Source organism: Phalaenopsis equestris, unplaced genomic scaffold (assembly GCF_001263595.1).
Source record: "Phalaenopsis equestris unplaced genomic scaffold, ASM126359v1 Scaffold000552, whole genome shotgun sequence".
NCBI classification, from domain to species: domain Eukaryota; kingdom Viridiplantae; phylum Streptophyta; class Magnoliopsida; order Asparagales; family Orchidaceae; genus Phalaenopsis; species Phalaenopsis equestris.
In genome coordinates, this window is record NW_018164992.1 from 3,293,250 (window position 1) to 3,305,803 (window position 12,554).

At 34.5% G+C, this 12,554-nt stretch overlaps 1 protein-coding gene and 1 long non-coding RNA gene across 2 annotated transcripts; one reads left to right on the plus strand and one right to left on the minus strand.

Moving 5' to 3' along the window:
- Positions 1 to 5,002: 5,002 nt before the first annotated feature.
- On the minus strand, positions 5,003 to 5,936 carry LOC110029281. Its single transcript, XR_002294513.1, has 3 exons — positions 5,639 to 5,936; positions 5,466 to 5,563; positions 5,003 to 5,378 (listed from the first exon to the last, which is right to left on the minus strand). It is a non-coding gene; the product is annotated as an uncharacterized LOC110029281 (long non-coding RNA).
- A 5,404-nt stretch (positions 5,937 to 11,340) lies between these two features.
- On the plus strand, positions 11,341 to 12,554 carry LOC110029214. Its single transcript, XM_020731397.1, has 3 exons — positions 11,341 to 11,511; positions 11,600 to 11,665; positions 11,954 to 12,554. The coding sequence occupies exons 1-3, from the start codon at positions 11,341 to 11,343 to the stop codon at positions 12,443 to 12,445; spliced, it is 729 nt and encodes a 242-aa protein (XP_020587056.1). The 3' UTR covers positions 12,446 to 12,554.

The window sequence follows — 12,554 nt, forward strand, 5'->3', positions numbered from 1 at the left end:
TTTTTTTTTTCACCGACATTTATATATATATATACACATATATATATATATATATATATATATATTTATATATATGTATATATATATATTTTTTTTGATGAGTAGTAATTTTAAATAACATAATTGACTACAAGACTATAAAGATATAAAAACAATTATAAGTATTAATTAAGAAAATACAATAAAAATTATTAAATTAGATTCAAATGATGTTTTAATATAAACAATAAAATTTAGATTCAAATGATGTTTTAATATAAACAATAATTTTTAAACCTTGCCCCAATCCTTAACATCTTATAGCTACCTGATTAGGGTTGTCAAAAAAGCTATTTATTCGTGAACGGCTGTTTGGCTCGCCTAGCAAACGAGACACGAACACACTTTTTGAGCTCGAAATATAAACGAGCCGAACACGAGCTGAGCCTGGGCTCGCTAAGCAAACGAGCCTGGGCTCGCTCGTGTTCGACTCTTTTACACCCCTAATGACGACCGCAGCTCTCTTTCTCTCTCTATCTCCTTCAATTATTTGCACTTTTATTTTTCTTTTTAATTGCAGCACAACCCTTGAAAACTTCTTGATTTAACAAATGGATGGATTAAAAAAAATGTTTAATAAATAAATGGATATTTCCGGTAGGCATGGCTCCATGAATTTTCTACATTAATTTTACCTCATGCCCATTATTCATATGATACTTTTTTTTTATTTATCAAAATAAAACAAGATTAGATTTTGTGAGAAGTAGCAGATAAATCCAAATCAAATTTGAAATTTCAGATAGAGGTGGTATTTCTAAAAAATAGAATGAATTCGATGTGTTGTATTGGCAGCATTTATATTGAACGTAGAAGATTGGATTTATCTTATCTTCTTTGCTCGAGTGGCTCCCTTCCCTCTGGCTTTCTCTTTGTCTGGTGGCTGTTTTTCTGGAGAACAATTTGCGTACGTAAGACGTAAGTAGATCTGTGTACGTCCGAGGTTATTCAAAGGGTATTGGGGGGTTATAGGTAGGTTACAGAGATGTTACAGAGGGTGTAACCTACCTATAACCTCTCAATACTCTCTGAATAACCTCTGACGTACGCAGCTATGCGTACGTCTTATGTACGTAAATTTTTTCTCGTTTTTCTGAAACATGTCATGAAATCGATTAGGGATTAGAATTAGAACTTTTATATTCAGGATATCTATTGCATTTTTTTTACTTTTCTACTCTTTGGCAGTATTTACAAAATTGTCGTTTCCTAAGTTTATATATAATATATACAGACTCTATTGGTTGTATTTGTACGTGAGAATGATAAGAAAAGTGATTTATCTTCCTTCAGACTTAGGGTCCGTTTGGGGCAGCTTATTTGATGCGGTGGCGTTTTGAAAACGCACCTGGACTGTTTGGGTAAACTGTGTTTCGATAGCTTATGCATTTTGAAAACGCTGAAAGCAGTGTTTTCATACCGCACCTATCTAGGTGCAGTGACAGCTTTCTGGCAGCAGTCTAGTTTTTCCAAATAAAAATAAAAAATTTGTAATAACCACCGCACATAGCTTATTAACAGATTATTCAATAAGTTATAGCTGACCCAAACAAACACTTCATTTCTTTTCCTCTCCTCTTCTTTTCTCTATTATGTTCTCAAGTTAATGAACATACCACCATGTTTATCATTTTGATAATAACCTTAACAGTTTGTATTGCTATAGTAGAAATTATATGTTTCAAGGTCATAATTAATAACCATCAAAAAAATGAGTGATAATTGATTTAATGACTGCTTGATAAAGTAAATTAAAAAAAGAAGAGCTTGGTCTGATTTCTAATGAAGTTAGTATGTAATATTATTAGAAAAATAAAGTAGGATGAGAAGCTAAGAAATATTGCTCAATTCATAGACCATAATGAAATGCTAGACCATAAAAAAAAATGCTTAATTCATTTGATGATAACTCAATGCATTATTGAATAGTCTTATGTTAATGGGGGGAACAATTTATGAATATCACCAAATGAAAGTATTGCCATTGATGGCTCCCAAACCACTAGGGGGAAAAACAACAATAACTAGTGAAATAGATGACGGCTCTAGTTTAGTAGGAAATATTGACTTAGCTTCCGACGACATTGCGATGATTTAATACGAGAATAATTTTCGACAGCTTTGTGTCGGTTTAATATAAGAATAATTTCCGACGGCTTTTCGAACTTCCAATCCGTAGCTGAAGCGATTCTGACGGTATTTTTGGTATTGCCAACGATCTATTTCCGCCGGTTCATTACACTTTATAAATTGATGGACTAAACTCGTCTGAAAACCAAATCTTCATTTTTTTAGGTGTATACCGACGGTCATATCATAATGACCAACAGTTAAAACCGACGGTTTTATATTCGTCGGGAAGATGTAGGAAGACTAAATATATCCAACTGACATAAAATATTTTCTCATTTCTTCCTCTCACCCACCCTTGATCCCCCGAACCCGCGCTTGCCTTTCTCGAGGATTTCTCTCTAGTGTGCATCATTTTTTCGATTTCTTACGGCCAAATCGAAAGTAAAATCAATTCAATAAATTATTCTAGTTTTAATGGAATTTAAACCGTTATTTATATTGCATTTGATATTTTTATGTTTAGGTTAAAAATGATTTTAAAGCAGGATTTAAGCTGGATATAGGGGCTGTCTGGTAACAGATTTAGAGCAGGATTTTACCTAAATCCTATCCGATGGTCAGTTTGGGCAACATAAAGCCGCGCCTAAATCCTGGCCTAAATCTGTTGCAGACAACCCTTGAATTCGGATTTGGTGGAATTTTTTGCAACACGTAGAAAGTAGATAGTAAGTCGGGCAGGGCTGCAAATTTAGATCAAATAATGATAACCGCTCTAAAATTAATTCAAAATTTGGCACATACATCACTCTCGGATCAAACACGTCGAGTTACGGGCCAAAATTTTGGATCAAATTTCTTTCGAGTCGACCCCAGCTCGGCTCGATATCAGATCGTTTAACATCTGTTATAGCTTAAACAATGACAGCAGTTCGAGACATGTGATTTCAAGAGTTTGTGGTATAATCCCTCTGGCATATACTTATACTGCACTAAAGGAGGAGATTTGCAGGCAAGTTGCTGCCTAGGTTTCCACCCAACTAGCCTAAATAAGATCGAAGATGGAGCTAAAGATGAAGACAATGTTTGCTGTGATGTTTCACGAGGGAGATCAAAGCAACCAACTCAAGATGATAATGATGAGAGCACGGAGGAGGATTCGAGAGTTAGTTTTTTTCTTGTTTGTTCATGTAAAATAATTTATTCGAACTAATAATTTTTTTTATGGACAATTATTCATTTCGGTTGGTTTAATGCAATCATTTGTCTTTTATTTATGTCTATTATTTTTGCATTAATTACTAATATGATATTAATTTAATAAATGTTTTAATTAGTACATTGTGCTGTGTGAAAATTGTTGTTTTCCGATTGTAGGTGTGTAAATTATATAATTGAAGAAAGAGTTTTATCTTTTTTCTTTTACAGTCGTTCGACATCTTTATGATTGTCTGTATGAGTTCCAACGGTCATTCGACGGACTATCGAATAAGCAACGTCTTTCTAAGGTTTTGTATTTTTCTGATAGCTAAAGCTATCTGAAATTTTCGACTGTCAACCGACGATGGTGCGATTCTTTTCCGATAGAAGTGCGACACTTTTACAACGGGAGTACTACACTTTTTTGACGGCCAAAGGCGTAGATTATAGTACCAACGGAAGAACAATCCTATGGATTTGAACCAACAACGACGGGTGAGGTTCGTCGGTTAAAAAAAATTGTCGATAATTTCGTGGGTAAATGAATGACCAAAAAGCGATTTTGCTACACCAAATAGACCATAGTTAATCATCAGAAATGACTTTACCAATGACTTTTAAATAATCTCAGATGGTATTAGACCATCAGAAATAAGCTAAATTTTTGTATTTGACATGGTGTCCATCATGAATAGTACCAATCTAAACATGAGACTTCGATTGGCCACCATTATTATTGGTATTATTGTTATTAAGATATCTATATTTTAGACTAAAGTTGAATTTCCACAAATGATGCTAAAGAATGGAATAGTGAGCATGCAGTTACCAATTATAAGAGAAATTTTTATTATCCGAGGTTAATAGATTGAAAAGATGATAATAAAATATGATTGGTATACTTTATGTAGAGGGTTGATAACTGACATGATAAATAATACAAAAATTCATAAAACAAGGAGAAAAGTTGTTTGAATTTGTAGACCTATCATTATAGGAATTTAACCTATTTCCGATTGCTTAATACCGTAGGAGAATATGTAAAATTCGTCGATAAAATCATTTCCAACGATTTAATTATCATTTATTTGACATAGTAAAATCACTTGTAGGTAATTCATTTACCTACGAAATTACCGACATTTTTTTTAACCGCTAGTTAACTGACGAACCTTACCCATCGTTGTTGGTTCAAATCTATGGTTTTGTTACACCTTCGGTGTCCTTCGATACTATAACTGACGCCCTTAGCCGTCGGAAAAGCGTAGCACTTCCATTGCAAAAGTGTCGCACCATCGTTGGTTGACCGTCGAAAATTACGGATGGCTTTAGCCGCCGGAAAGTGCAACAACTTAGAATGGCGTTGCTTATTTGATAGTTCGTCAAATGACCGTCGGAACTCATCCAAACAATTGTAAAGCCATCGAAAAACTATAGCAAAAGAAGTTACGTAAATAAATCTCCTTCAACACTACACTTTACACATCTGTAATCGTAAGACTATAATTTCCATACAACACAATGTACCAATCGAAGCAGTTATTGAACTAATATCACATTAGCAATTAACACAAAAGTCATAGACATAAATAAAAGGCAAACGATGACATTAAAGCAACTGAAATGAACGATTGTCCATACAGAATATTATTCATTCGAATAACTTGTTTTACATGAACAAAATCATCCTCCTCCGTCCTCTCATCATCATCATCCTCGTCATCAACATCCTGAGCTAGCCGCTTTGATCCTTACCGTGCATAACACACTATCACATCGAACTCTATCTTCATCTTCAGCTCCATCTCCGAGCTTATTTGGGCTAGTTGGGTGGAGACCCAAGCATCAACCTACCTACGAGACTCCTCGTGTGCAGCAAAAGTCAATGCACCAGATGTGCTAAGCGGAATAGCAGCGTTGGTCGTCGCCTGAGAACCTAATCCGTAGACCTTGTCCTTCGTCTTGCAACCAATAGCCTCCCTCCACAAGTTGTAATCAGAAGCATAATGACCTGTGGTCGGACCACCACCCGACTATTGGGATCGACTCTTCTTCAGATTCTAGAAGTTCTACAAAAAAATGTGATTAGTGAAAGTTAGTGATTAAATAAGCTTAGATGGATATTTAAATTGTATAACAATTAATCTTGTGATTACCTGCGTCGTCTGGGATCTGCTGTCCACCTAGGACTTATTTCACTGCCGCCTATGAGTACACTCGTGTAACTCCGCAACGGATGGTTCTCATCCTTTCTCTGGAGTTGTCAATGTAATAAAACAGTTAACATCTATAATATAAAATAAGATTTAATGCAGAAAATAAGTCTTACTAGTCTCCTCTTATACTCTATATGTGAGAGCGTCCCACCAGTTTGCTTCGAGACTCACAGGTCTCCACAGTCAAAGCAGCGATTCTACTTGGCCTGCTCTCACTTCTTCTAGTAAGCGGGAGAATCTCAGGTCCTAAGCAGGGCTACGAACACATCCTCGTCGAGCCACAGAAAGCACTGACACGTCTTCTGTTATCGCCGAACTGCTCAAGAAAACGATCGTTTGTCTTGTGCTCAAAGCTCCTCTGAATGTCTCTTCTTCTTAGAGAGTCAGGACCATTGTTTTTGTATATTGAATTAAACAAGAATTAGATTGATAAACATGAATACATAATTGAAGGTTATTGTCTTCAATGTATACTACATACTCCTTAAACCATATGCAACGGATGTTAAACAATCTGATATCAAGTTGAGCTGACAAATCGAGCTGGGGTCAGCTCGAAAGAAAATTGATCCAAAATTTTACCTCGTAGCTCAACACACTTATTTCAATCCGAGCTTGTAGTGTGAGTCAAAATTAAATCAATTTTCGAGCCAATATCATTGATCGAGCTAAATTCACAGCCCTACCCTATCTACCACCTAATTTCTATGTAAAGCAAAAAATTCCACCAATTGAATTTAGAGGCAATCTAGCAACAAATTTAAACTAGCATTTAACTTGGATTTAGGCTAAAACATGGCAGACGGTCATTTTGGGCAAAATATAATCCCGAATTTCGTAAATCCTGATTTCACGGATTTGACCCGTAAGTCCCAAATTTAGTATATGAAACCGATGGATTTACGAGTTTTAACTTCGCCCACTGCTCAAAAGTTTCTGAGATTTAACTCATTTCGAATTTATGAGTTTTAATAAATCTAGAAAAATGGCAATTTGATTTTGTGACGAGTTTAGACTAAAGTGCAATGACCCAGCAGGAATAGACCGTCGGCAATGACAAGAATAAGTCGAATGCGCTTTAGCTACGGATTGAAAAGTCAGAAAACCATAAAAAATTATTCTTGTATTAAACCGTCACAAAGCTGTCACAATTTAAGTCGATATTTCCTACAGGACTAAAGCATCGGTTATTCCGTCGATTATTGTTTTTTTTCCCGTAGTGTATGAGCACTACAAAAAAAATGATTAGAAATTTTATAGTAATAAAAAGAACAAAACATAAGAACAAACATAAAAGTAGTAATGCATGGGTACATCTAGTAGGTGCGTCCTCTTGACTGAAACTTTCAAATGTAAAAATTGGAGGGTTGACACATGTTTGGCAGGAGGTTTGAAGCAAGATATAGCACATGTTGAGTTTCACAAATGGGTAGAGATACATGATTGATTATGCTTTTTTACTTAGGGTCCGTTTGGGGCAGCTTGTGCGTTTCAAGATAAGCTGTTTATCCTGAAACGCGCCCCGCAGACGGGCCGCAGGGTCGGCCCGTGGCTTGCGTTTAGTGTAAAAACCCAAACACGGTTTGTGATAAGCTACGAAATGCGTGAATCAAACGGTACAGTGGCGTTTTGAAAATGTCGTCCGCACTTATAAGCTGCCCCAAACGGGCCCTTAATGAACTATGATGACATTGGTCTTATGCTAGAATAAATATGCTTTGATATGTGATACATTCATTGGACTTGAATATGTTGAAATTGAACTACAAAATTTTTAATAAGCCACAAATTTTCATAATTGTCCCAAAATTACCTGTAACAAAGTATACTCTTAATATAGTTTGAAATTATAAGCATAAAAAAGCATGTAATATTTTATATTTGAATGCTTCCAAAGATTACTAAATTTTCAACTACAATATAATTTTTAATAAAGGCAATAATGCCCTAATAAATAATAGTAAATTAGCATTCTTATAATTTTAGATGATTATTAATTATTTTATTTTATATAGATTTTTTTTATCTACCTAAGCGTTAGTATAGCAAGTAAAATGACACAAAAAATATTATATCATATCGAAAATATAAGTATTTTCAATTTTTCATGGTGAAATAAAACTTTTCATATGTAGGTAAAGTTGTAAAGTACAATAAATGTAAACATCAAAATTTATGTATTTGATAAACTTTTCAATGAAAGTTCTGAAAATAAGATCGACCTTATTGATCTTAATATTGTTAATAATAATAAAATGTTTCAATCTTTTTGTCGCATTAGTAAAAAAAAAAAGTTAATGAAGCTTTAAAAAAACCAACGGTGGAAAGTTTGCATGGTCTAATGATATCGCAATTGAAGTGTGGAAATATTTAGAAGATTTAGGAATTCTTTGACTTACTCCTTTAATTTATTTTAAAAATTAAAGAGATATCCAAGGAACAGAGAAAGAGTATTTTGGTCCCTATTTTTAAAAATAAAAGAGATGCAAAAGATTGTGCAAATTATAGAAGAATTAAGTTGATGTGTCATACTTTAAAATTATGAGAGGGTATTTGAACATAGGTTAAGACATATTACAATGATTTCTCATAATCATTTTGGTTTTATGTCAAGCAGGTCTAATATGGACGCTATACATTTATTCAGAGGTTTGATGGATAAGTTCAGAGAGAGTAAGGAGGATCTACATATGATTTTTATTGATTTAGAAAAGCTTGAGATAAGATTCCTAATGATATCCTTTGAAGAGTTCTAGAGAAGAAAGATGTTGATATGACATATATTTAAGTCATTAAAGATATGTATACTAGAGTTGTTACTTGTGTTCGTGTTCGAACAAAAGGAGGACAAAAGGAGGATTGACCAAATGTTTTCCTATTTTAGTTGGATTACATCAGAGATCAGGTTTAAGCCATATCTTTTTTGCTTTAGTTATAGATGCCCTTACAGGACATCTACAGGAGGTTGTAGCTTGGTGTATGCTTTTTGCCGATGATATCTTCTTGTGTATAAGACTAGAGAAAGAGCTCAGGAAAAACTTAAATTATGGGGGTCTACATTGAAGTCTAAAGGCCTTTGTTTAAGTAAGAACTAAAATTGAATATATGGAATATAATTTTAGAAGTAATAGCTCTAGTGACAAAGTTGTAACTATCAGTAATCAGATTATTAAAATGTGTGAATGATTTAGATATCTCAGGTCGATTGTTCAAAGTGATGGTGATATAGATGGAGATGTTATTAGTAGAATTCAAGTTGGTAGCTTGAAGTGGAGGAATACTTTGGTCCTATTGTGTGATAGAAAAGTATCGCTTGGACTGAAAGAAAAAAATTTATAAGCTAATGGTGAGACCTGCAATTCTCTATGGCACAGAATGCTCGCCTTTAAAAGAGGAGAATAAAATTAAGTTAGGTGTTTCCGAGAAGAGAATGCTTAGGTGGATGAGTGGCTATACACTTGAGTCAAAATGCACAATGAATATATCAGTGAAAGGGTTTGTGTAGCTCCTGTGGCGAACAAAATTAGAGAGTGTCATCTTAAATGGTTTGGTCACACTAAATGTGAACCATCTGATGATCTGATTATAAGAGTAGATATTTTAGATTCGACTTATGTTAAGAAATGCAAAGGTAGATCAAGAAAAATTTGGGCATTGTATAAAAAATAATCTTAATTTATTACATTTAAATGAAAAGATGACACACAATAGGATGCAATGGAGAAAAAAGTTTCATGTAGCCAACACCACAGTGGGATAAAGGATTTTTGTTGTTGTTATTGTTGGCTTATAAATACATATTTATTGGGTGGCATGTAAGTAGATCTTTCAAACTTTTTCTTTGTTGTCATTTTTTATCTTGGCTCCTTTTGATTGAAAGATCTAGAGACGGGTCACTTTCAACAAAGTTCAATATGGGCCCAAATGAAGACGAAAGAAAGAGAACTCATATCACCCCGACAAAGAAGTCCCATCCTACTTGGGGTCCGATTTGGCCTAATTTTCAACCTAACCAATAATGGTGAGCGGAAGAAAGGATCTCACCGCAGTTTATTAGTAAGGTTTAACTAATAAATTCCTTCAAGTTTAAAATACATTAATAGCAATTTTGAGTTTATTACGTTATGATTAGCACCAGTCTCATTCATTTAATATATACATTTGTTAAATAAAAGACATTAAATAAGCGCTTTTAATACAATAATTAGCAAGAAAACAAGAAAAATAATTACATAAACACTCGTTACCAAACACAAATATTCTAGAAAAATTTACATACATATCACACAACTCTTAAGCATTTATATATCTAACACTTAAATTTTGATATTTATATTTATAACACCTAGTTAAAACGTCTACCTAAAAACTGTATAATTCAATTAACATAAAGGCCTTAAAATTTCTTCCACTAAACCTAACTTCATGCAATTTTCCCATATGAAGGCGGAGCAACATGATTTCACTTAAGGGTCTGTTTGGGGCAGTTTGTGCGTTTCAAGACAAACAGTTTATCCTGAAAAGCGGCCCGCGGGTTGACCGTGTGGGTCAACCCGCAGCTTACGTTTAGTGTAAAAAACCCAAACGCGAGAAACAGTATTTTCAAAAACATGCAAAACAAACGGTTAGGCGACGTTTTCAAAAATATCGCCGCACTTATAAGCTGCCCCAAGCGGGCCCTTAATAGGTTATGCAATTTAATAATTTTATTTCACTTTAATGCCAATGAAATTTTTATCCCCTTGAGGAAGGCACTAATTCCAACCCTACATATACACCAAAGTTATCTTAATTATATCATTATCGATTACTTAATCTCCTATTTAATATACATTGGTGAATTTACATACTTACCACATATTTTCTATATATTTACACACCTAACGTACAAATTTTAATTGTTTACATTTTTACTCAAATAATTCATATCACATTAAAAGTACAACTTTTTCTAAATTTAAATTGTAAACTGCACCTTTTGTTAATAGATAAAGTACCACCCAATTCCCATATATTAACATATCAACCACCAAAAACTTCAATTTTTACGTACAAACCACCGAATTCCTATGTTTTCTGCATAGAATAGTGATTTGTAGCTAAAAATTAAAGTTAAATGATTGATATGTTAATACATAAAAATTGTGTGGTAGGTATGTAAATCTCCCAATATAAAAATCAAACGTAAATTTCAGATATGAAAAATCATAAATTGAGTGGTATAAAACATCTAAACTTCAATTTGTACAGATATGTCTCCTTATGAATGAAAAGATGCATTTATTTTTTTCTTATAAGCTAAAATAGCCATATTTTTCTATGATACTAAAGATTTGAGTGATAAAAATATAAAAAATAAAATTTAGGTGTTAGATATGTAAATTCATAGGAATTGGGTGGTATGTAAGTAATTGTCCCTATAACAGAAATTCTTCCCAATATAGATTCGAGACTTTTTCTGACGCCAGCGCCCACGTAGTTCCAACGGTCATAATCAAAGAATGCATGATACCAGTCTTCATAGTTGATTAAGCCCATTTCAGCCATTAAAAAATTTCAAAAAAACCCAGAAAACTACTAAAACTTGTCCCAATACCTCAAAATTCATCAGAGACTCCCACAGTTTCAAACCTTCCATGAATCCAACCGCACGTGTTGATTAGCTTCCGGTCCTCAGCGCTGCCAAATATGACCAGAAAGATTAGAACAGCTGCCTTATAAGATTCTGCACTTCATCTTCTTTACAAAAGAAAACTTTTTTTTTTTTTTGTTGTTGTCATCATTGGAAGAAAAGAAAGGAAAAGGGTGTAAGATCATGCCTTGCTTTGTGCCTTTCAAGAACAACTTAGACTTCACTTTCTTCGTGCTGCGGTCGGTTGGTGTTCTCGACGACGAAATCATCGATTCGATGAAATGTTTCTCCTTCCAGGCTGAGGATCTCGGCTGTGTTTATAGCTCGGTGATGAAGAGCATTCATGGAAACTTGGTAAATTTCGCCCCATGAACTTTTCGTTATATGTAGATATGTATGATATGTAAATTTCTATCATGAAATCTTCGACTCTTGAAATCAGATTGTGTGGTATGGTGCATGGATCAAGAGATCAGAAGAAGACAGACATATACTGAATGAAGCTCTGGTAAGTTCAGAGCTCACAATACAGCAGTTGGTCGGCATTTACATACAAAAGCACACAATTCTTATGTATTTACATATCTCACACTTAGAGTTTCATATTTACACACATAGCACTCAAATCTTTAATATCACATGAAAACTAGTACTATTACCTCATTTTAAAAGTGCAATGCACTCTTTTAATGTGATATATGAAACATTTAGGTGCTAACTATGTAAACACAGAAGAATCGTGTGCTATGTATAAAAATTTTCCTTCTTTCAATTGTTCAAACATTCCTTCTAACAGTTATCAGCCATGGAAGACTTATCACACCTTGCAGTCCTCATTCAGCACGGTTTTTACAGCGTATATGCCGGAGAATCCAAAGACGGCCAGCCGAACGCCCGGTTCTCGACCGGCGACACAATTCTGCTATGTGGAATGGTCCCCGCATCTGACGATAGCTCTGATCTGTCTTCTGCGTGTATGACAATTCTCCGTTCGAGCTTCAACAATGTCAAGGAGTCTACTGCCGGCGTGTGTTTCCAGTGCCACAATAAGCCGTTGGTGGCAATGCTCCATGTCTGGAAGTCGTTGCAGGCTTGCTACTCGTGGCTTATTAAGGCCGACTATCGCCGAACCATCCGGCCGTACATCAGCAGCTTCAGTAATGAAGCTCAGTTTGATGTTTTCAAAGTCATCTTCGTCAGCTCTGATGATGTTCTGAACTGTGAGATATCCCAATCAAAACTTGTAATTGGAAGTAGGACTGGGAAAGGAAAAGTGCAGTTAGATTGATGATCCTGAATAAAGAAGACTCGGAAAATTTACATGGATACTCCTCAATTCCTACGTATTCTACTTATCTAACACCTAAACTTCAATTTTTTCATATATGCCACCTTAC

Coding starts and splice junctions, on each gene's coding strand:
- LOC110029214 (XM_020731397.1), top strand. CDS start 11,341: ATGCCTTGCTTTGTGCCTTTCAAGAACAACTTAGACTTCACTTTCTTC. Junction 11,512..11,599: donor AGAGCATTCATGGAAACTTG/GTAAATTTCGCC, acceptor TCTTGAAATCAG/ATTGTGTGGTATGGTGCATG. Junction 11,666..11,953: donor ATATACTGAATGAAGCTCTG/GTAAGTTCAGAG, acceptor TCCTTCTAACAG/TTATCAGCCATGGAAGACTT.